This window comes from Neodiprion fabricii, chromosome 1 (genome assembly GCF_021155785.1).
Source record: "Neodiprion fabricii isolate iyNeoFabr1 chromosome 1, iyNeoFabr1.1, whole genome shotgun sequence".
Lineage (NCBI taxonomy): Eukaryota > Metazoa > Arthropoda > Insecta > Hymenoptera > Diprionidae > Neodiprion > Neodiprion fabricii.
Window position 1 is genome coordinate 32,338,626 of NC_060239.1, and position 27,787 is coordinate 32,366,412.

The 27,787-nt window shown below is 38.8% G+C and overlaps 5 protein-coding genes across 8 annotated transcripts; 3 read left to right on the forward strand and 2 right to left on the reverse strand.

Moving 5' to 3' along the window:
• The first annotated feature begins 1,738 nt into the window (after positions 1 to 1,738).
• Positions 1,739 to 3,321, forward strand: LOC124182127. Of its 4 annotated transcripts, none has more exons than XM_046568991.1 (4): positions 1,739 to 2,070; positions 2,359 to 2,542; positions 2,640 to 2,802; positions 2,908 to 3,321. In XM_046568991.1, the coding sequence occupies exons 1-4, from the start codon at positions 1,916 to 1,918 to the stop codon at positions 3,078 to 3,080; spliced, it is 675 nt and encodes a 224-aa protein (XP_046424947.1). In that variant the 5' UTR covers positions 1,739 to 1,915; the 3' UTR covers positions 3,081 to 3,321. The 4 variants fall into 4 exon arrangements, with proteins under 4 accessions (XP_046424947.1, XP_046424956.1, XP_046424965.1 ...); XM_046569000.1 differs by having other exon boundaries at positions 1,739 to 2,065; XM_046569009.1 differs by having other exon boundaries at positions 1,743 to 2,065; positions 2,429 to 2,542.
• A 402-nt stretch (positions 3,322 to 3,723) lies between these two features.
• On the forward strand, positions 3,724 to 7,123 carry LOC124186121 (arrestin domain-containing protein 3-like). Its single transcript, XM_046577538.1, has 7 exons — positions 3,724 to 4,669; positions 5,156 to 5,278; positions 5,388 to 5,614; positions 5,848 to 6,027; positions 6,133 to 6,330; positions 6,506 to 6,620; positions 6,783 to 7,123. Exons 1-7 carry the CDS (start codon positions 4,558 to 4,560, stop codon positions 6,941 to 6,943), a joined length of 1,116 nt encoding a protein of 371 aa, XP_046433494.1. The 5' UTR covers positions 3,724 to 4,557; the 3' UTR covers positions 6,944 to 7,123.
• Positions 7,124 to 8,033: 910 nt separating this feature from the next.
• Positions 8,034 to 10,040, reverse strand: LOC124186108. Its single transcript, XM_046577511.1, has 3 exons — positions 9,689 to 10,040; positions 8,857 to 9,024; positions 8,034 to 8,657 (listed from the first exon to the last, which is right to left on the reverse strand). The coding sequence occupies exons 1-3, from the start codon at positions 9,867 to 9,869 to the stop codon at positions 8,464 to 8,466; spliced, it is 543 nt and encodes a 180-aa protein (XP_046433467.1). The 5' UTR covers positions 9,870 to 10,040; the 3' UTR covers positions 8,034 to 8,463.
• Positions 10,041 to 12,365: 2,325 nt separating this feature from the next.
• Positions 12,366 to 15,613, reverse strand: LOC124186099 (enoyl-CoA hydratase domain-containing protein 3, mitochondrial). Its single transcript, XM_046577474.1, has 5 exons — positions 15,441 to 15,613; positions 14,930 to 15,193; positions 13,383 to 13,573; positions 13,047 to 13,210; positions 12,366 to 12,600 (listed from the first exon to the last, which is right to left on the reverse strand). The coding sequence occupies exons 1-5, from the start codon at positions 15,501 to 15,503 to the stop codon at positions 12,368 to 12,370; spliced, it is 915 nt and encodes a 304-aa protein (XP_046433430.1). The 5' UTR covers positions 15,504 to 15,613; the 3' UTR covers positions 12,366 to 12,367.
• Positions 15,614 to 15,958: 345 nt separating this feature from the next.
• On the forward strand, positions 15,959 to 27,311 carry LOC124187892. Its single transcript, XM_046580076.1, has 8 exons — positions 15,959 to 16,354; positions 18,350 to 18,630; positions 19,626 to 20,023; positions 20,217 to 20,294; positions 20,624 to 23,590; positions 23,641 to 23,721; positions 24,036 to 24,983; positions 25,231 to 27,311. The coding sequence occupies exons 1-8, from the start codon at positions 16,198 to 16,200 to the stop codon at positions 25,433 to 25,435; spliced, it is 5,115 nt and encodes a 1,704-aa protein (XP_046436032.1). The 5' UTR covers positions 15,959 to 16,197; the 3' UTR covers positions 25,436 to 27,311.
• The last annotated feature ends 476 nt before the right edge of the window (positions 27,312 to 27,787 follow it).

Below are 27,787 nucleotides of genomic sequence, written 5' to 3' on the forward strand. Positions count from 1 at the left end.
CTCATACCTCATAAGAAAAAAAAAACCCGTGTGCAAACAACCCAAAATCAATCGCCGTTCGCCTGTAAGATAAATAAGGAACTTCGTTCCAAAACGATCATACATAATTAAAACGATCATACATAATTAAAACAACCATCTTTCATCCATAATTAAAACTGTCATCTTTCATCGTTAACAAATAGTCAACGGGTTATATGAACTGAAAAATTTTGAATACACTGCGAATATACGCGAGAACTAATCGATTGGGAAAAACAATTTACCATAATTAACATGTGAAAAAAGCCATCTGCAATTTTTTGAAGTACGTAAGATCGATCTTGCAAGTATTCTCCGTGGAGTAGGCCTACTGGGGATACCACGTAAAAAAAAACGCGCTGGGTGCTCTACCGCTTGCGGTGGTGTGGAAATGAGCATAAGTGAATTTATTTTTACTGGCCAAATACTAATATACTGTAGTTTTACAAATGGCAATTTTATTCTTACGTAAATTTAACTCATTGTCAATAAAACTCATGCTTCGATAATGTGTAACGCATGTGGAATCGTACTACCTTCGAATTTTTCTAGTTTAGTCAGAGTGAATGCCACGTAAAAAGAGTTTTCTTCTTAATAAATCTAATTTCTTAATTAAAGTAAACAAGGTGCACATACCTTTGGCAATTTCAGCATCTTTCTCCCCCGCTTGTCCATTTGCAGTCGACACAAGATGTTACAATAAAACACGATATTTGCATACCAAATGAGCACGTCTCGCGTGACAAACGAGAAAATATAAAAAAACGAAGCTAATTCAAAACCGGTTAGTAAAAATGACAAAAAGAACGATGTTCAAATTTTGTACGTTCAAGATACGGGTGATCCGTCTAAAACAACCCATTGTACAAGATGGAATACAGTAAGAAATCGACACCCATCTTTGCTTTTGAATCTATATTGTGGAACATTGTTTAAACATTTTTATGACAAATTTGTATACCCGCTTTATTTCTATATCACTTAACTGCATCTACTGTTAAATACTTTTTCAAAAAATGACTACATTCACACACATACGGTGAAAGTGATGAACGATCCGCGGATTGTAACCGCCTGGCAGCGTTACTGCTGCGGGCTCCGTCAGCGCGGTGATTTTAAATCGTCGATCCTCGCATACGTATCCTATTCGTAACCAGGCGCTGGTATCGCTTGCGGATACATCCCGAACTTCAAGATCTTTCGTTACTTTCACGAACCACTCTTCGACGATTCCGCCATATGCGTTCGGACTCCTTCACTCTAGTCTCCATGCTTGAAGCTTTCAACTAGGTCAGGAATAGCTTGAAATTGCTGTCGGATAGACTTTCGACTAATCGAAACGATAATATGGCGAGAAAATAGATTGCAAAAACAGATTTCAATTAACGCAATAAATAACAATCGAATCATTTGTTTCCAGTGCTTTGTTTAATAATTACGAATCTTGAATTTCTCATCCGGTTTCTAGATACGAAATCGTTAATAATTTTCTCGGATTATTCTCTGGAATTTCTCCATACATGTGGAGAATAGCAACGTTGTTTAAACAGTCCTGTAACATTATCGACCATGACATGAAATCTGATGTGACTGATATGCTCTGTAATATCTACCATTCTGATAACGGTAAGGACAGGCTAGTTACCGACATGCATGCTGTCGCTATCGAAAACTAGTTCCAAAATTTGATTCTATTACGATGAGGGAGCGCTAACATTGAGGCACATGTTTTGTAGAGACTACCACGGCATAAATTCAGCGTGACGCCCCTTTTTAGGTGTAAAGTCGCGTTCAAGTCTTATTATTCCTCACGTCACCTAGAGATAACCAACAAATAGAAGAAGAAGTATCTGATTCTCAATTGCATATCGTTTCTAAAAGTATCCACGAATCAATGGCATCAGCGCAATTTAAAGAGACTGAATCTACACGTGATGTGACTGATGTCGATACGGACGGGACTGCAGAAAGTGAAATTGAAAAAAAAGATGATCACATTCGAATTTCTGGAGTGCAAGAAATTTTCAAACCGAGGCCATCAAATGTATGGTAAATTATACAGATTTAAAATCCTAACGACTTTAGTGGCAGTCATCTAAAATTAATTAAGTCTGTACTTCAATAGTTAAATAGGTTAGGTTTAATGAATTCTTGTAGCTGCATAGACTTATAGAGATAGATTGCGCGGTCTGTGCATCGAGCTGAAGCCGTAATTAGAAAGAGCGAGCAATAGCTGGAGCCAAACCTGTCACTCTAATCGGTGACCTGGCTGAGGAAACGTATGGACTCATACAAGTATACCTTCCTGCTTGCCTTATTTGTTTCCCCATCTGGCAGCTGCTTCCCACTTTTTCGATCGTGCAACAGGGAGGTCCAGCTCCAAGCACATAACGTGTTTATTTTACAGCTAGAAGATTTATTCCACAATGAAAATTTGACCTACGATACTACTGAGGCTAATTTGAACCTAGGAGACATTTCTGAAGATGAAGAAATTTGGGTATTCGATATTCCCAAAACGGTGAGAAGTAACCTGCAGCTATATTAAAAGTATCAATATTTTGCCTTTCATTCTTAAATCGTTATTCATATTACGTTTCACTGCTACGCATCAACAGATCAATCCCAAGAACTTTAAAGGACAATCGATAAAGCTTGGGAAAAAAAACAATTTTCAAGTTGGGAACGAATTGTATGAAACATGTTCAAGTGCAAGTGACAGCAAGCAGCATTTGTCTTTAGTCTTTAATACTGGTAGACGAAAGCGACCTTACAAAACAAGTAATTAATTTTGTCATCACTGATTTGTTTTTTAATATTCTCTGTAGCAAAAAATAGCTAGCTATTCTAATGGATTCTTGATATGTCTTTATATTATTCTTGCAGTTAATGTGAAACCTGCAGGCTGTGTACAAGTTCGCCAGAAACTTTCCAGCATAGTGGATATAGATTTGGTATCTCCAAAAAAGGCAAGCGTACCCTTTCCAAAGAATCTTAAACTTAGGCACCCTCTATTTGGCCATGATTATCGCGACAAAGTTATATCTGTTGAGAAATGAATTTGGCTGACTGGTAATTGAATGGTTTGTACCTGAAACTTAGGTTACATGGAATTCTTCAGCAAGTGAAATTATTTGTACCTATTTGGCGAGATAAAACTCGCATTAATATTGTGAGCACGAAGTGATACATGCGTAAATAACAATAAAGTTCTGTAGATTGAATAGATAAATAAACTATTGGTGTATTTAATTTCAATAAAGTGGTGAAAATTATACTAGGAGCATCCTTACTGTATAATCGATTTTTTGTCACTTTTCATTGTACCAATACTTTATCATTTTCACCCAAAAGTCATTTGTGTTTAATCTATCATCTAAACTAATACGATGTATTAAAAATATGGCAATGCAACATGATAAACTGTAATATCTATACGTTTAACCTTCACAGAACTTTGACATTTTTTCGACTTTTTAGTTTGAAAGTCCTAGAACTTTGCTGTCTTTTTCATCGGGTTGAATGGTGAAAAAGATGAAACTACTTTCGAGCCGATCTATCGGCTTCCGGTCCTGCAGGGGTTAAGTATGTGCTTCATAACACTGCCAATTGTAATTCAAGCTATTTGAATCTCCCGCCATTTTCATGTCTCCTATAGGGGTGGTTCCCTGTCACGAATATACAGTATTGATAAGAAGAGACGTGAAAAGGTGGAAGGTTTTCTGGAAACGCGTAAATCCCGTGTTGAACAGAAGATCCAACAGCGTAGCAAATTTCAACAATTATTTTACAGTGACAGTCTATTGAATGAATGGTATTTTATTTACATTGTTCCGTTCAGGAGTGAAATAAATATTTGGATTAGAGTGGTCCATTGATTGGCTAGAGGGTGAATACAAATAATCATATACCGGGATGCTGGATGTTATAATATCGCACAGATAACTTTTTATTTTCTTATGCCAAGAAATTGAGAGAGGCTGAAGAGAATATCACATGAATTGTGGACGAATATGTCAAAACTAATGAGACTAAACCTAATTTTTAAATATTTTTCGTTAAGATTGTTTTCAAACGCGGAGGTGCAATAAACCACGAATCATTATTGTCCACACCCTTCGCTATAAGCTACGCGCAGTAAGGATATTTGACGAGAAAAAACTACCACAAATCGATTTATTTATCTCGCTAAGAAACTTATAGTATTGACAGTCGTCATGTAAGTGTGACAAAACTGTTCCAAGACTTTATGCAGACGTTAATCAGAAGCCAGGAACTTCCGACGAACGAATAAATATATCAAAATAAACAAGTGGTAAAGGGTTTGCGCGTTAATTAGTATAATTAAAAATAACAGTCTCTGAAGAATTTATTACGTATATTTGTTTAATTGTTTTTTCCCTGGATGCAGGTTTTTTCTGAAATATTTTTAAGAATTACATTATCTATGTACACATGTACACTTAATATCGATTGTGAGGACAATAATATTGGTAAAGTGCGGGAAAATATTGTACGGCACAATTAGTAGTTACAATGGACCACATAAGTGAGTTCGATATTAGACTTGAAAAAGAGGCGTATTATGCTGGAGAAACTATACACGGCCACGTCATTTTACACACAACCGAAAATTTCAAATTGAGATGTGAGTATCGTACCTGCATGTGTTTGCACTGTTTGTGAATAGCGTTTATTTCGCGCGTTCATCCATCGTCGGCATAAGTAAACGAATCATTGTAAGTAAATTAAAATGTTTCAATTAATTCCAAATTAACAAGATTCCGGATTAAAGTGGATTTATTTCGAAGAAAATCAAATCAAAAATTTTGCGCGATTTAGGGTTGATTACCTTGACTCTAACAATGTTAAAATCTGGAATCAGTTTATTTTGCATAAGTTCCACGCAAATTCCATTTTTCCACAATAATGATTTTTAAAGGATTATAATGGCGAAAGGTGAAAACGAAAGGTGCAATCTGAATTATTACTATTTATGTATTATGACTTCATAAAATTTTGATACTGTCTTACTCTTACATAAAATATTATTGCATTTTATTTTTGTTGGAATAATTCATAGTAGAAAGTCATATCGTGCTTTAATCATTAATATTCAACATGATAATTACAGCTATTAGGGTATCATTGCGGGGTCAGGCACACGCAGAATGGAAAGTACTCGTTAGCGGTGATCGGCGAAGCGTTAAAGATGATCAATATTTTGTTGACGAGAGGCTGGTCATATGGGGCCAAGGTATTTCATCAACTCAATGTACATACTATCTAACGATCTTGAATATCGTGGTCAATGAACATATTGCAGTTGCTTCAATTGAGCACTTCAAAGATCTGTAAATTTACAGATTCATCGGAAGGTCCTGTGCCAATATTACCTCGTGGGAAACATCAGTTTCCATTTCGATTCAATTTACCTGAAAGTGCCCTGCCCTGCAGTTTTGAATCTCGTACTGGCTGCATTAGATACTACATAAAAGCAACAGTTGATAGACCTTACGCCAGTCCGCCACAGGGTTTTAAATACTTCACCTTGATCGGGCCTCACATAGACTGTATGGATGAACAATATCTGGTACTTACTGATCTTCGTTCGTTCATCGTTACATTAATAATATGAAATATTTGTTGGGATTGTACAGTTTGTCTTGAGTTTGCATCTCCAAAAACTGACTCCATAACATATCACAAAGAACTGACAGGTGTTTCAAAAAGCCGCATGCAACATTATTACTCTAGTTTATTTGTAATAAGCACGCTTGAATTTTTTAATCAGTGAAAATAATCTTCATATATTTATTCATTTAGAAACCAATGGTTGGAAATGAAATATATGCTTCCTGCTGTTTCTGCTGCACGCGTTATCCAGTAGAATTAAGTGCCCAGTTAGAAAGAAGCGCTTATGTTTGTGGAGAGAGCATCAAGTTACGCGCCGCAATGGACAACAGAGGATTAGAAAAAGCTTGGCTGAAAGTTAAATTGACACAGGTGAAGTTACATTTATTTTCCTATAATCAATATATGTTACAGCTGTTTTATTGTTATAATTCTTGAAATAGCTTACTAACTTGATAATCAAATGACACTCTATAGTACGTGGAATTTTTCATCGACCGTGGTGTTCTTGGAGCGAGTAGGGAGCAACAGAAAATGGTTTTAGAGTACAAGGGCGACCCAGTGCAACCTGGTTCAGCTATGAAATGGGACTCTGCCAAAACGATGGTTTTACCAGTATGTCCCCCAACGTTACTAGGTGTCTGCCGGCTCATTCAAATCTATTACGTTTTGAAGGTACGGTACACTATTCCTTCTGGTATTAGAATGACAAGTCTTTTTTATCTCAAAATTCAAATCTAAAAATTATAGTTAAATAAATAACTGTACTGTCAAACTACTTGTACTTGTAGAACTTTATTATTTTTACTCTGAACTACGATTAATTTCAAGTTCAATTAAACTGTTATAGGTCAGTGTGGAATTTGAAAAGGCAGGGGAAGATCTTCAGATGCATTTTCCTATAACTGTTGCAACTGTTCCATTCCGGATACCAAACAGCGTTCATCAACCACAAATAAAATATGGTACGTACCATCGAAATTTAACAATGTTACTGAGAGTATGTGGAGATAATTTACACAGTGGGAAGATATCAAAAGAGATTACCAAGCCAGAGCGATGTGCCTTCAAATTAATATACTTGTACGTGTATAAAATAAACCTAAACATGGCTGGTATTATTGTAGAAGTTGCAGCTGAGCACGTAGAAGGAGGTTGTTACATAGGACCAGAATTTTTACTTGGCCAGGTCTACGATGGATCGGATGTAACGCAACCTTCAGCCCTTGTTTTGTACAGACCCGTGTACGTATGCACCACAAACGACTGTAGAGGTCACGAACATTAATAAGAGGAAACTTTTCATATATTGAAAATTTCAGGGTAATATTATGTAAATGTCGCGCAATTAAGAACTTCAAATTTTGTATTAAATCAAAAGTTCTGGACTGACTGATTTCTTATGTTTCTAGTATTGCTTTTAATAGTACTAAACTGACGAAACGACGTTTAATGTTGAAATTAAAAATACGGTAGTAAAAAATTACAAGAACAACAACAACAACAATAAAATTAATAATAATAATAACAATAATAATAATAATAATAATAATAATAATAATAATAATAATAATAATAATAATAATAATAATAATATCGAAAATAATAATAGTAATTACACGAACAACAATAATAGTACTAATAGTAATAAACATAATAATAATCGAAGGTAAATGTTACAGATTTAAATAAGAATTTGAGCTAAAACGTCTCCTGTGATTAAATAAAAAAAAAAAAAATCGGATCGTTAACAAATAAGTACGATAAATATAAATCACAGAATGTTGAAAAAAAATTAGCGGTACTCCGTATCTGAAACTTGTGTTTTGTAATTGACGCACACATATCTATATGTGTGTAAAAATTTGGAAGCACAAGTTTTAATTAGATATTACGAAGAAACTTACCAATACTTGAGAGATAAGTACGAGATTTTTCTATACTTTGTGTTGCGATTGCATTTTTTTTTTTGTTTTGTAAAGAGAAAGATAATCCATTGACCTCATATTCAAACGTTCGGCTGAGATTATCATCGCTTTTCAAGGAAATGCAATTCCCGAAGACGAAATTGGCCATTTTGAAGTCCTCGTTATACTTCGTTTTCCGGAGCAGAGCCATCGCTTATACGATCGAAAGGTACTTATGTAAAACTTAACTAGTGTTCATGCAATCGATCTGTTCACGTCAGACTTAAAAATCACAGTTTCTTACATGCGATTGCTATATTGTTCAGCTGGTGGATAAGCGTGGACGTACTTTCCAGCCAGACATTCGTAAACGAATATATTTTGTTGTATATGCAGAAGGATTATTAATGTTGAATCGTCAAAGAAATGTATAAGGCATACATCAATGTCTGTATCTTGTAAAACCGTATCTATATAGAAAATATGTGTATTTTTTGGTGTAATTGTATACAATTCGTTATGGTATCGGAGTGAGACTCCGGTACTGATCACTTTGGTATAATCACAATATCGTTTGAACGGAGATGTACGAACGGTTATTATACATGAAATTCTACTTAAAGAGCTCCTCCACGTTACATATATTTGAATAATCTGCGTACTTCTATTGCACAGGCTCAGTTCTACGTAGTAATTTGTTCATCAAATAATAATTGTAGTATCGCTGAGATTCAATTATTTCCTACAAATCCGATTATGTTATCGCGTATGATTCGTTGGAATATTTGAATTGAAAATAATTACGACACTTTTATATGCGATACTTCGAACGAGCCTGTGCAAAGTGAATTCGCGGATAACTGGGAGTTACCGAATAAAATGAAGCCCTAGGGCACTACAACTAGCAGCCATTCATACGGGGTGTGACGGGATTCTGGGGAGCTAAAGGGCCTAAGGGTGCTCGCCAGCCCGTCGAAGAGAGTCCATCCTTAGAATCGGTATTTTTTTTGAAATTGTGCACCGAATAGCGATTGTACAAGCCCCATATGCTGTTCATCAATTTGCTATTGTACTTGAGCGGTGTTAACTCGGTGCCTGAAAAAAAATGTATAAATAGTTGCCAATGTCAGTGAAACACGAGAAATAGTTCAAAATACGAAGTGGTCAAGGAAGATTAAATAGCGAAGCGTATAAAGTTCTCTCATACACTTAGGCAACTCAAATTAATGTACGGATTTTTCTACACGAGGCGAGTGACGATAATTTCGGTAACAATCGTGTAGTTTATACTCACTTTGATTGATCGGCTTGGCATTAGTGTACGAGTGATAGTTCCCCTTATTCTCGTTTCCACCTTCCGTAGCGTTCATCTCTGAAATCAACCAGATTCTTTCCTTGTTTTCGCGGACTTTTCGCGCCGCAAATACTCCCTGTGGTACAGCAGACATAATTCTCTTGCACTCTGTAAAAAATTGTATGATCAACTCATGAGATAAGGTCAACGAAATGACAGCCGAAAATGCTTGTCCGCACATTCTCGTAATTCACTTTTTCTTCTTCCTTTTCTTTTCTTTCTCGTATATTGTAGCAAAAGTTTAGAGATCACTGATCAGTGGGAAATTTGAATCGTTCGGATACGGTTAGCTGTGCGACGGGCATATAATACCTCTACACAAAGCAAAACAAATCATCGAAAGTTTATTTGCACGGAGACAAGACATGTGAAGCTTGGACTGAATCAGTCAGCAGTATACTGTCTGCAATGTTTTATCAGAATGACCTGGACCCCACTGGAAGGTCGGAAGGCAACCGTTATTCTTCCCCGCAAGCTCTTTCGCCCATTATATGATGTGGTCAACAACGTAATCTCCAAATTCATAATTCACAATCGCTAAATAAGGCGGGCTATTATCGTCGTGATAAATACTTGAACTTACTGTCGACTCGTATATTTCTCACATCATATTAAATATCTCGGCGCAATATTTTATTTCTCGTTATATACTTAGTTATAATTCTATGCACACATCAGCTATAACGTGCAAGAGACAATAAATGAACACAAATCCATAGATACGGTATTTTTATACATCATATAATATAATATAATACAATATTATACTGACCAGTACAGTTTTCGAAAAGCAGTTCAGCGACTTGATCTTTTGGAGTCGTGATTTTCACGCTGACCGATTTTCGACCCACAGGACTGAGTTCAGTCTTCCTTTTCTTATCTCCTTGAAAACTCAGTTTAATCGCTTTCAAATTCATACAGAATGACTGCAGAGGTTTCGTAGACAATATCATTAACTAGCCGAGATGTACATATATTGAAAAATTGATGAAAACGTGTAGCTATAGTGTCGTAATTCCACAATCACTGTATTGTACATGTATGAAAAGTTTTAGAGCTTAACGCATGAGAATCGGTACGTTCGAATAGCGCAGATATCAAACTGGCTCCGGGTAACTCGACGCTAGCTGTTTTATAAGTTTGCGAAGACCCGGGCATAGGAGGGATTAATCTGTGACGTTAACGTATCAACAGTCCGTGTTGCTATCATCTTGTGGATGAGGGCCACTTAAGTCTTTGAAAATTGCGTACCCGTAATACGATTAACGCGGCGAGTGGAATGCACATTGTCAACATCTCGGACGTTTGTTGCGCGATGTTAAAACTGTACGTTTTTCTTTCATTCTTTTTTCTTTTTTTTTTTTTTTTTGGTCTAAAGAAAAAGAAAAACAAAAAGGTTCCCAGTGCGTCACTTCGATGGATGCGCAACTCTTACGCGGAACGACGTATTTAGTTTTTATTACACCGTTCCGAGCGTCATAGTTACATGTGCGTTATTATCATTGCAAATTTTCATTCGGACTCACTATCAATTCGAACGCATCCCTGGACCACTTGTGGCGAGTTCACGGAAAGTCAAGTGATAAATGTATTTTATCTTCGACGAGATAATATACGTGTCTACAATTTCGTGAACTCATAATGTTATATTATTATATGTTGTTGGGATAATTCTTTGCACCGTAAAATAATTCCCTTCGGTTTCGTGAGTGTAATTTGAGTAATTTGTATTCAAGTGCTATAATTATTTAAGTGTATACGTAAGAATAATCTAGTACGATGCAATTGCTATCTACCATGAATTGCCACTTTAAGAAATATATACATATTTCATTTTTATCTTTGATTCTGCCTGTTATAACTGCAATTTACAACGCTCACTCTTTGGAACGGTGCCAATCCTTGCGATCATTTGTAATAAACTGATAATAGGTGAATGCAGTCCTTGAGGTGAATTAATGTTTCATCTGTCGTGTCATTTTGGGGTAAATCTCCGGAATAACAAATTCAAGGACTAAATATGTTGATATGATACACGATACGTATGCTACAAAAAACGTTGATACTACAGTGTTTATCATATGGTCGTGGAACCTCTTTGGAGCAGAATATATCTACGTGAATGTTGCGTACATACCTATTGAGTAAAAATAATTGACACGTCTTTGTAATTTGCAATCGTCAGAACTGACGTGTAAGATCTGGAATTAGCCGCATTCATAAACAAGAGACTAGTTCAACGCGTTACTATATCAGTCAGTAATTATTATATTGATATCACCGCGTGATCATCATCTGTGAATGTGCAGATTGCATAATATCGGGGTCACCAAAACCTCATTATCTATCGAGTCAAGGGTTGCTCGAAGAAAAGTAGAATCTTTGACGAATAGTGGAATACTGTGAAAAGAAAGTCCGTTCATTTTTTCAACAAAATTTCTTCGAAAGCTTTTCCCGATGTATAGTATGATAAATTTATGTATATTCGTAAAGTGCGGAATCTGCGCGACTCATTGTCAGATTGCCCCGAATAGGCAAGTTCACGCTTTTTATCAGTAAACAACATAACGCGTGTGTCCAGTCTGCTCATTTACGTTCGAATCATTTACCCCACTGCGAGGTTTTAATTAATATCTGCAAATTCGCGTTACTGACGATAACTTCGCCGATATCGCCCGAGTATCGGTGGGATGGTGACACAACAGTTATTACAAATCTAATTCTCGTAAACATATTTCTTTAGGGTAGTCGGAATATCGGGAATGTCACGTACGTCATAATAATGGAGTCCAAAATGGATTACGTGACTAACTGCATGTAATTCTTGCGTAATTCCTTCTGGAAAGTCTCACTAGATTCACAAATAATTTGACGTACACTCATTTCGATCAAGTCTACAAACTTTATTCCTCTGAGATTAACTGTCGGTTTTCCGTGAAACTTCTCGCTCCGTCTCGGTTATTAATCGCTATGGCATTATCGTGACCTCCGGAAGTGAGTGTCTTAGACTCAATTAGCTCTGACAAGCATCACTGTAACTATTTCCGCTTTCACAGATCTGAATCTAAACTATTTCCAGATGACTGTCGCGGACGCTTCCGCAGCGATAAATATTTCCCTCTTGGATAATTGTCCGACGCTCTGATTACCTGCGTTAAACTTATGGTTTAGAAATGTCGACAGATATTATTATCGTCACTCGCTACGTATATGGAGCAATAAAATTGTATGATGTTAAAAACAGCGTCGGTTTTTCGTAGACCCAATTGATTGTACGATAAACCGATTGAATTTAAAAGTGGTAAAAAATAAATAGATACAGCGATTTGTTAACGTTTGTATACATATATGTATATATGTTTATTAATTCAACAAAGTTTAACAATAATAAAGTTCAAGTACAAAACCATTTCATCACAGAAGTCAACAGTTGTAAATGTTTTTTTTTCTTTCAGTGATTCGTTTCGTAGTCATGTGTCCAAACTGGTTTCCGTTTTTCCCGGAAACCTTGGACACCCTCTTGTCCGTCCTTTAGCCTCAGATTCCCAACCATCATTTCACTCGCCATAGAACTAGCCGTCAAAGTGTCGACCTCCAGTTGCTCGTAAAGAAATCTTTTCCCTAGACGTACTACCGAGCGACTTTTCGCGTTGATAGCGCTGGTAATCGTTGTGATTTCTTCATCTATAAATTGAAAATGTTATGAAATGCAGAAAAACCTTTCATTAGAATATATTTGGTTACGTTACAGTAGCAGCCGTCACTTTCTTGCCAATTAGTAACATAAGAACTAGATAGATAACGCTAGATATTTAAGAAGACTAGATTCTATGACATAGTTATACTCAAGTAAAAGTCATCCCCCCCCCCGTTACCGTTACAGCTTATTGTTAGACACCGCCTCCGTTCTCGATCACCTTTTATAATTATAACTCATCTAGCTTTTTTCTCCCTTATTGCGACCGAATCGCAAACGTGAAAAATTTCCACCACTCACGATCGTTAATTCTGAAAGTTCCAAAGTGGACATTGATGCATGGCACACGTGTGTGCTATGGAACTTTTTATCGACTAAAATAAAGTGGGCTACTACTCTGCTGCGTCTGATCTGACTGGATTCAATTAATTACCGAGTTTACTGGCATCGGTTACTACTTTGCTAACTAGGCCAGCTCTGAGTGCTTCCTGAGCGGAAATTGGTATCCCGGTGAAAAGCATGTGTGCCGCAACTTTCCTCGGAACATTTCGGGCCAAGAATACTCCGGGGGTGGAGCAAAATATTCCAAAGTTCGCCCTAAAATAATGGACGTTGGATCATTGATATTAAAGTAATTTTCTTTGGCGCGATTATTTATGATTATTTCGTTTGTTTTAAACTTGTGGAAATCTAATAGCGTTTCCATGCACTTTTTTTTTAGGAGTAGTATTCCAGAGACAATTAATTTTCACATGTAATTCCACTCTACCCAGGTGTAGAGAAGCTGCTATTTTCCGTGCATACTGCCATGTCACATGCAGCGACCAATTGACAGCCGGCTGCGGCGGCTAATCCATCTACTGCTGCTATCACGGGTACCGGACTTTGCATCAGTGCTTTCATAAGATTCCCGGCTGTAGCAAAGACCTCCTTGTGGTGTTGCACACCATCGTTTGATGTCTAATGACGAAGGAATCTTAGGTGAGCCCGGTAGACATATTGACACCAGAGAAAAGATCGAAATTTTTGTTAAGTTATTTTCCATACTTGTGTAATGTTTATTTGAAGGAAATAAATGTTTATACGTTTAAGAGAAATGTTTATTCCAATTGTAAACATTTGTTTTCATTTAGATAAACTAATCTGTTCCTCAGAACCAAACACACCTACCATTCATTTATTTCCGAAGATAAACGATTACTCATTTTTTATTCATTGTTTATGTGTGATAGTTTTCATAAATGCATTTTTCCTCTGTACCAATTAATTCCTGGATTCATTACGAATAAGATATATTTTTTCGACGAAAATGCAATACGCAAGTTGTTATAAACTTTCGAGCGACAAGTAATGTCGAATACATTTATTACCGCGGTGTGGTAGGTATTATACGTTACATGTACATGTTATTTCGATAACTGATGGTCAGTGATGTAAGGTGAAAAAGAAAGACACTATATGTAGGTAACTATTTGTGAAAGCGCGTGGAGATTCATGTCGTGCTTGAATTTTAACGCAGCATTACACGATACATTTTTTAATGCTGTAATTCGTATTTTTGTTTACACCAAAAAAAATGTATGTGTAATGTATAACGAAAACAGCGTAATGAACAGACAGACGTCACGGCAGATAATAATGTCACGCGTACCTACCCGCATTGAAAATTTGTTCCACTGAACCAGATCGCTTACTGAACCCGGATAAAAAACATTATTCAGCCATCTAAATAAATTCTTTCTTCACATTAAGTAAACAGTTCTTACGTGGAAACGGTCAATAAGAAACAAATAACATATTGATTAAAAACAAAAGAATTAATTAAATGTTACATTCAGAATGAACGCCTTAGGATTTATTGCGATGATTTACTTGATTCAAATGAAGTTCTTTATTTTACGTTAATAAATTCGAAACAATCAGTATGATATTGGGGACATCCGAATAACAACTCTATACCTTTGAGAGTTAAAGTTACTTGAAATTGACGTCGATTAGGTGGATCACCGTGTATAGTATTATACATTCGTTAACCTATATCAAGTCAAGCGATGGATATTCCTTGACACGCTGCAAGGTGGTATAATTAATTATGTATTATAATTTATACAGTTTTGAGTGCGTGGGCACCGTTCTTCCACTGCGGTGGCTAAAAGTCGCAAGACCTCGATACGTCATATCGAATAATAGAACGAAACGTATCGTCGCTATTATTGTAATTATATCGTGGTCCACGTTCCAAGAAAAACGTATCAAAAGATGCAACAACGTGCTATTGCATGCAATCTGATTATTGCATGGCTGTTATATACCCACCAATTCCTTGAGATTATGACCGGCTGAGAAAACTTTGCCGGGAGTAGCGCGTATGACGATAGATCTAAGAGACAGACTGTCCTGTTCTTTGGTCACATCGTCGATGAGAATTTTCATGGTATGCAGCGAAAGTGAATTTCTAGATTGTGAGTGACAGAGTGTAATCGTTCGTACGCCGTCATCGCTTTGCGTAGTTTCCACGTATCTCTCTGGACCGAGAAGTCTGTTGTTTGTGGAAAATGTCCTTGTAATAGATCGTCCCACCTGAAATGCATGGAAGAGATGAAGGTGTGTTATACATATACGTATACGTGCGTTTGAACGTGGAACGCACGTTCAAAACAATCCCGCTCGACGTTCGGCCGGCGTCGGATAACTTCGGAAAAAATGGCGGGCGCGCAGAGCCGATTCTCGGAAGTGGAATAAGCCGATGTTTGTTTACCTACTGCCAATTGCGCAGATAATAAAATAAAAATTGAGTACGCGGCGTAACGTTTAATACTTTTCATACCCTCGATCCGAATTCCACCTGCTGTCTCAGCTGCCCTAACATTTCAGCAAACTGTCTGAACATCTTCACTCTATTGACAATCCGAAACAACCGACGGTTAATAACTGAATTGATCGAAGCTGGTATGCTGCTATCTTGTTCTCGCTTATACGCATGACGAAGCGAGCGCCTCGAGTCCGTCTGTCGGTGTTAACGTTGTCATGGAAACATTTATTTTCCGTAACAACTAACATGGCAGACGCTGAGGGTGAGTTTTTAGCTGTCAAATAGTCAATTGTGTGTTAGCTAAATTTTGTCGTCAGGTGATCGCGTTCGAAATAAATTCGAAAGTGCCGATGTATATTTCCGTGAGAAAAAAACCGGCGCACCGTCTACCGCGTCTCCTATTCCACATGTACGTTCTAGATGCCGGTAGCATTTTCTAATTATATATGCAGATGTTCCTGCACCGGCTCGAATGCGCTCCCGACTCCTCGCGTATACGAAATAAAAACTCGCCTCCGGCTCTCTTCCCGTTGACGAAAATAACCTTCTTTATGAATTAACGCTAGAGCCTCGACTCTTTACGCCGAAGTTAAACCGTACACAACAGGGAAGAGGAGTGTAGGAGTGGGCACACTTCGCTTTATACCTTACACCTATCCGCGCTGCACAGTCTCTTCAGATCTCAAGAGTGAGTCGCGCCTCTTTCTAAAACGCGGTCCACAGTACAGTATATATTAGTTTTGTACAAGTTATTATCGCATCATTATACTCCATGCTCTGTTGCGTGTCCAAACAGTCCGCTGCCACGGTGGACTCGTTATCGGAATCGTTGCGGGAGGAGGGTATAAGGCCGAGAGGTCAGAGGCCCGGTTCTGAGATCCGTCGTTTGCAGGTTGATTCTTTACCCGCGAAATTATCACGGGAAGAAGGTACGGCATACACCAAAATAAAGACATAAGGCATTGGAGATTGGAATAATTAGGGGAAAAATCGGCAACGTCCACGATGTTCGTCAAGAATATTCTCCTAAGGATGTCCGCGCATATTCCTTTAATGGAAAGTTGCTCCCGTGTAGGCGATACGGATGCGGGGGCGAGAACGCGTCCGATGAATCGAGCCGTAAACTCGCGCCGCGCACTCTGAAAATTGCTGCAGGTGTCAGCCGACTCTCGACAGTTTCTAGTAGCGAACGTGCCGTGCGCGATATCCATAAACCGATCCTAAACTATTGTAGAAAAATACACCGTCTCAACAAGTGTCCGTTACCGTTTTATACTGTCTGTCTCGAGGTTTTTGTACGCTGGTGTATTTTTATTTCTCAATTTATAATTAACCGGGTCTTACGATGTCGTAAACAGTTAGGATAATAGTTGATCCACTACTTTTTTGCCCAGATTTTTTTAATTGCACGTTATGAGTGAGTTTCTTATGTCATTACTATCGCAATTTTTGACCTCGTTCGTTCGTGATAAGTACTCTAATCGGTTATAACGCTGTCTGCAAAAGTCGCGGTGTTATTTCATGTATCTTGGATGTTTAGTCGATGATGATTCATACGTGCCACCCTCTAATTTCTTCACAAATTCCCAGTCGGGAGTTTATAGGCAGACACGTGTATGCACGCGAGAAAGCTTTAAGAGATTCAGCCAACTTCGTAACCAATTCTTACATGGCAAATTCGGAATCGATGTGGTTTTAATTTCGTTTCTCTGAAGACATGTTATAACAAGCGAATTCAGCAGAACATAATTAGTTATTCAGAACATAATTGAGCTACTCTAAATAAGATTCATGCCCCTAATTAATATTACACAAATTCAAAAGTATTTGTACTACATTTCCTACGTTTAATGATTAATCAAATAAGATTCTCTAAAAATCTGCTTCAAGGAGTTGCTTGTACAGATATGCCTAAGCCTATTACTGTGCTGTTATGCATGTAAATAATTAGCTGTGGCTAATAACGTTAACTACTGCCTTATACTTGCTTCTAGCTGTATCGTTTGGGTAAAGTCAATAAGCTGTATACTAGAAAATTTTGGGTGTACAATTCCGCCGGTGTTATTTCTCGCAGTTACGCGATGAAAAAGTTTACAAACATGTGTTATTTTTTCCAAAATCAGAACAAATTTCACCCTCACAGTCCACTCGAGAGATTTATTTAGCAAAATCTCGTCAGTTATTTTTGTTCAAGTGTCAAGTCTGCTGTCATGCCCATTGCGAGAGATAATCTACCTTACATTAGTCACACTCAACTTGCATTTCAGTATTCTCTCGGACCCCATTTATGGTGCAGTGATTGTACAGCCGTCAAATTCGTCATCCTTGGTCATGCTAAGTGTGTCTTGTACATAAGTCAAGCTAAAACATCACCGCATTAACACCGTTTATTGATCGGTGAATACTTTAAATATTATCGCAAGAGTTTATTAAGCCAGAAAAGCCCAACTTCCGGTACTTTGCGGGTATAGAGGGGTTGGAAACTTTTTCCCAGCCTAGATCTAAGCCAATGATAAAATTGCGGTTAACAGTTTCACTTGCGGTGAGGTAGAATGAAAAAAATACTCAACAGTTTTATGTACTAACCCTAAATACTTGGCAGTCGAGCGGACACGCTTCTGAGGCAAATGAACATTTATTGATCGGTAAAGAAGGCGAAAATTTTAGCAATTCTAATTAACTTTGAACAGTGTTTCGCGAGAGCGAGGAAACACCCAACTTCCGGAACTTTAGTGGCTTGTAGCTTCTGTGTACACAGTTTGGCCTGATTTGTTCCACGTGTAATCAGTGTAGCCGTGTGCAGTACTAAAACCCTATGCATTAAAACAGTGATAACTTTAGCGTAAGACGCATCTGTGTGATAAACAAAGACGTAAGAAAGTATAATAAAGGAGGAAAAAATAAAAATTGGTAAATGGCCACAGATGCGCCGCCGGTCCTTCTACCATGCTCAATCTGCTCGCGGACGTTCAAGCCGCAATCATTGGAAAAGCACACAAAGATCTGCGAGCGAGCAGCCGCCAAAAAAAGAAAACCCTTCGACTCTGCCAAACAGCGTATCCAGGGCACCGATCTAGCCGAGTTTCTACCTAAGCAGGGAAAGCGGCGGCCCATCCACGAGGACAAATCTTCCAAGCCCAAGACCACCTGGAAACAGACGCACGATGAATTTCTGCGTGCCATACGAGCTGCCCGTGGCGAAGCCGTAAGCTCAACTTATATTACATTATGAATATATCTGTAAGTTATTCTTAGTAGTATTATATGGTGGGTTTCTCTAGTCGCTGAAAATATATTTTGATTTCCGGAATAGAAAGTCTCCTATAAAGTTACAATCGAGACACGAAGCAGTTCAAAGGGATTCGTTATTTAAAACCGAAGCGATATTGGTGTGTTTGGTTTATTTTCACGAGATTATCGCGTGAGTTGAATTTCCCCACCGTGATCTCATTCGCTTCTTTCGAAATCGTTGGACATCTTAATCACTATAGTATATTTCTAGATCAGGTAACGTTTTTTAAGATTTCATACGTATGTTTCCGGGTTTATAATAGATTCTGACCAAATGTAGAGGCACGAACTTTCCGAATTTTATGATTCTATCATTCGCAGGAACATCGTCGTGGGCTCGGCTGTAATATATTATTACTATGTTTTTGCGAATTACAGTAATTGACGCCTTCTCGCACCAAAATCTCAAACTCGTTCCACCCACGTTGACAAACTTCGAGAAAGACTATATTGTGCGTCTTTTTAATCTACCCACTGCAATATTTGTATCTGTATACCTATGTATGCATAATAGAGAAAAAAAAATGGTCCCAGTAACGAGTACCGTCGTGTTATGAGTCATTTATGTCTTCGACCTCGACACGAAGACCCTTTCGATGCAATCCCCATATACTTATTACTGCATAGATGAGCAAGATATTGCACAACCTGCTTATCACCTGATAACCTTCACTTATTCATTATCCTTCCGTATGTGCGCAGTCCTGCGCTGGCCTCGATCGCGATTTTGTGATCGATTCACCCACGCAAGGTTTCGTGTTTATGTATAGTAGAGAATCATATTAATCAGCCTTTTACGCCCACTTAAGACCTACCCACGCGATGAAACGTAACAACACCGGGTGTATCAAATTGTGTAAATGCCGTTAGCCTTTACAGAACTTTAAAGGGATAAATTTGTTTGCAAAGGATGACGTATCGGCACCGCGGCAGGTGGCCGCTGTCGCCCCTACGACGGCTCCAACTCGTGCCAACGAGAAGGGTACATGTCCCACGTGCAATCGGCAATTCGGCATCAAAGCCTACGATCGGCACGTGGCTTGGTGCAAAGAACGTGCAACTCGTCTTCCGGTAAGCCCAGCGACAAACATTGCGAAGGAGCGTCTAGAAGCTCGGATAAACTACCGAGCACCGACACTGAGAAACCGCCGGTTGACCAACCGAGAGAAGTATTCCCCTGGTTCGACAGTGAACATATCTACGGCAAGCAAAATGTCACCACCGGGATCAAAGCCTAAGGAAAGCGCATCTGTACCCAGCTGCGCTAAAGCTAGCGACAGTCTTGTGAAATCGAAGCCAGCAGCCGCGTGAGTATTCTTAATCCGTTCCTCAACTACATCCTTCGTTCCATTTGTCGCATACCTAGCCTAAAGATCTCCCACAGACTCAACTGTCAGTAGCTAGACCACTGGCTTTGCAACTTATTTACAGCCGGCCCTCGTGTAGTCTGTATCGTTCCTTGTTGTTTGACATGACCATTTTAATGAGTTCCTTTTGCAGCAGACGTTTGGGGCATACCAAAGAAATACCGAATATACCTGGGCCCATGAAATCACGCTTGGTGGATCGGACTAACAGGTGAGAGGGAGTATTAGAACTGTGGTAGGACGAACTAGATTCAAGTGAATAATATAACATTAGTAGTACTTGAAGTAGAAGGGTGCATGAGGAGAAGGGAAAGGGCTGAGGTATTAAAACCGAGAAAATATTTAACTCGAAGACTGGTAACTTATCAACTGATTTTGCAATTGTTAGGAGTAGAAAATTGTTTTTTATTTTTCTTCACGACCAAATTGATTTTTTCACACGACTTCAACTCCTTTGGTAATATTTAAAGTATCTTACTAAAGCATGTAGGAGCTAACTGCCTTCTCCTGATGACCTTGACCCTGTTTCCTCCTCCTCAGGCCGGCCGAAGAATACGAGTCCGGACCCATGTCTACTCGAACCTCTTCCTCAAATCCTCGACGTCCCCTATTGCCTAACGCCTCCCCAAAATCTGTCAAAACCACCATTAAGAATACGTCGCCACCCCCAAAGTCAGCGCGTCGGTCAGAAATCAGATCCAGTCTGTCACCGCGTCTTTGTAAGATACACGAGTCCACTAGCAGCGAGCCTGTGAAATTAAAAATTAATTTGCTTTCGGTAAGAGGTTACAATAACCCAAAAGTAAATGACATCGATGTAAATCAGGACGTTATCGGCATGTCAGTCCAACCTTGCAACATTCATAGAGAACATAGCATGACCAGTTGGAAACGGATCAGCGAGGAGAAAACAGATTCACAGATAATGACAGGCAATACGGATACTTCAAAAATGAAAAATACTAGTGTTGAAGAGCAGGATAGTGAGAAGTGTAGGGTTGGGGTATCAGAGATCGTTTGTAGTGAAAAATGTGGTGAAGATGATGAGTTTGAGAAAGCTGCTGAACGCCATCGCCAAAGTTCGTCGATAGTGTCCCCAAAAGTCATGGAATGCATTCGGCCATCCGAAGTCGCGAATACCGCTGATACCTCAAAACTGTCCTGGGTTAAGAATATAGAAGAACTTGATAAGACTTATTTGATTAAGGAGTCACGTGATTCAGACCCCGATTCACTATGCTTATTAATCCCGCCGAGGAAATGGAAACCAATAAAAAATAGCCCCCGAGTGGAATTTTACGTAAAAGATAGAATGATGACTGTCTCAGAGTCCACAATCAACTTCTATGAAGACCATGGTAACTTGGACTGCTTTGCAAGTCCCATGAACTTCAATGGACACGTCAACTTTACTAGCACACCTGTTCTAGATAATCTTGATGTTGATCATGCTGATGATATGCCTGATACAGTACAGAATCTAGAAGCTGGGAAAGACGTTAGTGCTCAAGAAGATGTTGTATTGTCAACAGAGCCAGGAATTGCATGGCTAGCTGATACCACGCTGCAGCAGGAGGCGTCAATGGCATTAGAACTAGAATTAATCCATTCTACAGCGAATGATCCTGCACTTCAGGAAACAACGGTGATTATTACGCCAATTGAAACACCCGTGCAGCCTTCACCGGAGACATTTTGCAAGATAACTGTTCAGAACGATTCGCCGAAAGTTAAATCAACCAGGGTGAGTCGTAGAAAAAAGAAAAAGAAAAATGCCGTTGTAAAACTCACTCCCCGTTTAAAACCTCTCGATCAAACAGTTCTGGTCACAGAACAGCCTTTGAGTTATACTAATTTTAATAAGATTTATGAATTACCATCGAACCCGCAAATTGATGCAAAGCAAACTTATGCTCACGTCGTTAGTCCGATTCCGAGAAGCTCTATTAAAACAAAGTCTCCTTTAAAACATCGGAAGCAGCGGGCTTTGACGGATTGCAGTGAGTCGCAGTCACAAGAAATCGAGGTCTGCCAAAGAGGTAATAAAAGTGCACCTCGTAATCCAACGCAAGTGGATTCAGAATTCGATTCGTCGTTCGAATTAAAGGCTTCTCCATTTCCATCTCCAAGAAGTTTTTTGAACTTGATGGCGAGTCCTCCAAGTAAAAATTGCAACTATAGAAAATGTTCGTCAAAACCATCAAAGAATCGTCTACAAGCTTCAGTGGAAGAGGTTGGAACCGTTATTCAGGAACAAGAGGGTGAAAATTCGAGAAAGGATTGGTTTAGCGATCACTGTACGGCTAGATTAGGTAGACCTGGTCAAAAACTAGAAGCAACGAAAAAACAGTTAAAGCATTTGGATCTTCAGAAAAAAGAAAATCGCTCCTTTAAATCGTTGGATGGTTTTCACGACGGGTCAGCTCCTGATCCAAGCGCTATCGACGACGAAATTTCCAGGGTCACGACGCCCCAACTATCATCAACACGATCTATTGACACAGTGTCTTCGTCATCGCATCAATACAGTGGCGTGAATCCTTTGAGCGGGTCTCTAAAGCCAGAGTGTGGTGATAGACGAAGATGCGGGACTTACGTAATAGAGAAAAGATCAGTTCATGGTACGTCCCAGAATTACAACCCCGCGTCGGACGAGTCCCTCGAGGATAAGCCAATAGAGAAGCGACGTAAAACGGACCCAATGCAACAAGATTTGCATGAGACGGATGTTGGAAAAGGTGATCTAGTGATTGGTCATGAATCTGGGGATGGTTACAGTCTGAATGCAACGCTTACCGATTCAAGAAATTTCTTGGAGACAACGCTCGAAGATGACGTCTCGGTAGACGTCGATGTGCGGAAAATATATGACAAATATATAAACAACAACTTTGATTATGACAGCGAAAATACTGTCGGCGGAAGTTACTCAAACGAAGTTGATTTTGGTAAGGAACAAATTGTGATGGGCGATAAGGATGATCAAGGCTTTCAAAAGATTACGAAAGTTGCTTCGGATTCGAATGTGATTCAGGTTAAGACTCCGCGGTCTCCGGAGAGAGTAATTTCAAAATCAAGTTGCCAAGAGGCTTTTGATACGCAACGACGGATTCGTAGGAACATGAATATCTTAAGAGGGAGTACTGACAGTCTGGTGTCAATGATGGATATAGCATCGAGGAGCATTCAGTTGATTTCTTCTTCAGGCTGCTATGACAGAGAAATTTGCAGAATACAGCCGATCAGGAGTGCCATTAACACGGAAAGATTGCCGAAGTTTTTACCGGAGATCAACCAGGCAGAAGATGTCGTAGCTTCAAAGAGCGTGGAAAAGAAGAAAAAATCATCGGACTCAACGTATTGGGAAAAAGCATCTAGAGTGTCCCAACACAGACTTATAAATCTCTACCCTCCGAAAGAAAAGTTTCGATTTATCAAGAAAAATCCCAAAAGCCAATTCCTTCCACCTATCCAACCTGGAAGTCCTCTCTCCATCAAACGTCCAAGGTAGGACTAACCGTCAAACGTCACATACTAACCCTCCTTAATATTCGTAGGAGTGAACTGTCGTTTCGAGTCGTCCGCCGTAGTTATTCAAGAAGTCCACCAAACTTTAATCTCATGCTTAGACGTAGAATGTAAGTCTATGTGGTTTCAATGGCACGTACATCCAGTAACTAGTTAGAAAACTTTAGCTGCGCAGTGCACAAAACTCATTGACACGTTAGTGAAAACTCGTACTGATTAGACATTGATTAAACTTCTAACTAGAATATTAATGCATGCAAAAATTTCAGCTATACACGTGCATGCGATGTAGGCTATATATTTGGATACGTAAGCATTGTGGTCCTCAATTCTTAATTGATGACTCGCTGCACCGATTGGTCAGTAGTGACCATGTCTCACCATCACAGTAGCGATCGGAGTATAAGGCGATGGCTGTTTTCAGCGGAGCCAACCAGGACTACGACCCATTCGTGACTGCTGAAAGGCAAATCAACGAGTTGTTCGCGGATACTAATGATCAGTTCCTGACGGAGGGTCTGCCGCTGGAGGGCAATCGCTCTCCACCCAGTGATACAAAAGTCACGCAATTCCCGCTTTCGCATTCCTCAGCTTTTGTCAAATATCCCTCTTCACCGCGGGCTAATAAACGCGCTTCCGTTATCGCGCCACCGTCAGAATTTGACGATTTTATATCTGACTTCTCTAGCGACTCGACCGAGACGAATTCCACGACTCAGGATTTTTTTATAAACAATTTGCAGATGCAAACGCGGGACGCAAACGACTTCGACAAACTGACAGAGGACTGTACCAGACGCGTGGTTATCGACAAGTCAAAGGTCGCGTTAGACGAAGATGTTAACGCGAACTCTTGTCGTGGCAAGACGTTTGTTAGCTCGATAGAAAGGTCACGTAAAATTCTTGAAAAGGTTTCGCCGAAAGTTGTTCGGCCTGCCATGAACAGGTCGCATTCAGTTCGCTCTACAAGGGCTACATCGGCACCTAGAGCACCGGAGCGCAAGAGTTCACTTAAGAAATCGATATCACATACGAATGATTACTCGGGTGTTTCGAACGCGTCGAATAACAATGGCTTCGGGGCTTTGTCCGGGAGTAATTTGAGCCTTAGTTCAATGCTGTCCTCGGAGGCAGACATAAAAAGATCAAATTCGGTGTTCGACGAACTCTTGAGCTCCTTCGAAGACGACGGCTCTTCCTTTCCGTCCCTGAAATCCTTCCTAAAGAGTGATTCCGTCTCTACCTCAATGTCCAGCCAGGTTCCGGATAGCAGGCTGCGCAACGGGATGATCAGCGACGAGGAATTATCATCGCCGGATAGCTACAAACGCCAGAACCACAGCAAGCTGAGTGCCGACTCTGCCTACAGCAGGTTATTTTTTTCTTTACGCTACACGATCGTGTATTTCGATCTCAGACACTTTTGCAACTTGGAATATAATGCCTTCAAATATTTGCACCGGGTTTATCATGACATTTTATTATTATAGATGTTTTTTGTCACCGCTCGTGATAATTTAGACATTTTTTTCAAAGCTATATTCTTATACGTTGTAACAATAGGAGTTGTTATGAGAAGATTGCGCATGCCTAAATCACCATAAACTTTGTCCTTGTAGTCTAAATCGCAAATGTTCCAACCATGGACGCAGCACGAACGATGTAGGATCCAGAATCGAGCAGGAACCATTGCTAAAGCACGGGGATGCTGAAGTTACACCGGGAAAATTGAAGATGTCTAAGTTTTGCCACGAGTGCGGATCTAGATTTCCCGAACCAGCGAAATTCTGTTGTGAATGTGGAGTCAAGAGGCTTGTTCTCTGAGCAAGCGGTCAGAGTTTTGAACTTGAAAATACAAACCATCTTCTCTTCCTGAGAAACCTGCTGGATATCTCCAACGGTTTCTCACCTGGCCTTGTCACCCTCTTGGTGCCGAAGCTACACACATACATAGAGTATGCATGGTAAACTAGAAGGTATACCGATCACGCATGGAATATATGTAATAATAAATCCATTCTCTTCAACACACAATCGGGCGTGCCTCCCCACAGTTTTTCTCAAATAATTTTTATCACGGGTCAAGAGAGTAAAAAATACTAATTTCCAAGCCTGCGTCAATCGCTTGTGATAAAACGAGATAACCATTCACTACACGTGTTACTTATACGTAACGGTTGTTTGTGTATCTAAATTTTGCTAGTCGGCCTTAAAACATTTGACATTTTGCTATAATAATCATTATGCCAGATGGGCAATTGAGGATATGGACCACATCCAATTCGAGGCATGTGCGATTAGAAATTTTTATATCTTTTCGCACGTAATATAGTAATTTAAAAGTTCCGATTTGTATTTTTATACTTAACTACTTACTGTCAGTCGTTATTCTGAAATCATGTGGAAATGTGTTGAGCAAATTCTGTTGTTCGAGTAAATAATACGTCGTAAATTAGATATTTCCTTAAAAATTAAGGAAAGAATGCACCGATCACATAACATCATGTGTATTACTGTTGGTTTTCAGTTGGCGTTTATTTGATTGGAAAACGATATTCCAATTTATGATAACGCAAATTCTAACTCACACCTCCGTGTGTGGATTTTATTGATATTGAGTTTTCCCCCTTGCAATAACATTATTGAGCGATTGAGACAATCATTTATGCACCGCGCGTCATGTAAGTCGAACGGTATCACTAGTTTGTTGAAATGTCACCATTTTTGGTTTTTGTTAAAAATGTATGTCGCTAAGTTCATCATATTTTATGTGAACATTTTTTTTAAATAATTTATTTAGCGCGTGAAGGGTGACTGTTGTGTAACACTTATTTATGCAAATTAGTCGTGTTATTTTCGATTAATTTTTTTGTTGATTTTAATCGTTTAATTATATAGTTTACATATTAATCACCCATATACTCACACTTTATTGTTGAAATGATTTCATAAACCAGCTAGATTTATCGTAATCATAATAATAATTTTTCTGTACTTATAGGTAAAATAAATTATTATTCCATGCGAATACGAGTCACATCGTTATGATTGAATATCCAGATGGCAGTTTCAAGTTTTAATCATAAATTTCAAAATATAAATATTGCTAGCCATTGATTATTCAGAGATTATTCATGTATAAAACAGATAAAATAGCTACTTTCTCTGTCATTCGAGCAATATGTGCTTGACTGCGACATAACATTATTATAAAATAGGTTTAGAGCTTCAAACTGAAATTGTTGAATCACGAAAGAGAACGAACAAGCTGCTTCAATTTCCGTTTACGTTGTTCTCGAACTACCAAGTTTCAAAGAGTATGCCCGATGTTTCAAGAATAATATTTATCATGAAACATCCTCTATAATTCACTAAAAATATTGAAATATTTATACTATTTATAAATTGCATGATTATCATTCCTATAGTTCATAACAAGACTGACTTTGCACATATGTAACCAAATTTATTACTAGTATGTACTGTAACTGAGAATGGGCAGCAAAACATCGCGCCTGAGGTACGAGTTATGCAGATAGAAAAATCCTTGAACTTAAATCAAGTTACTGAATTTCGATTTAGGCACTAGGATATATATCTGTGTAGTTGTACAAATACTAAAACACTGATACAACTGTAACGAATTAAACCTAATCCGTGAGTTGTATTTTTTCAAGTGCAATAAAGTAATATGCTTATACATTATTCGAGCTTTCGATTATTCGTTGCGAAGCATATCTACGAGTGTGATATTATAATGACGATCTGGTAATTTATATCTTGTTATTGATAAAGTATCATCTTAAAATTATTTCATTTGTACTACCAGTCATCCGTGTGTTTCGTTTCTCTAACAAGCGCAACTGTGATTGCTGTGAGGACATTGCCATCAATGATTCAAAAGATACGACGGAAAATGAAGGAATCGTGATGTATTCGACGATGTATTCCAAGATTCTCTACACACAGTTTTGGTTTAGTTCCTAAGAGGCCGAATGGTAACGAAGGCTTTTCAAAATAACTTCTGGGACATGAATTTTGAGCAGCGGAAGACCACATGAAAATTAGACTAACCCCTTTGCAATCTTGTCGCTGAATATTGGCGATATCAGGAGCATCTTGAGTTGACTATATTCAACAGCAACGGGTCAAAGATTACGGCCGGAAAACGAGAAA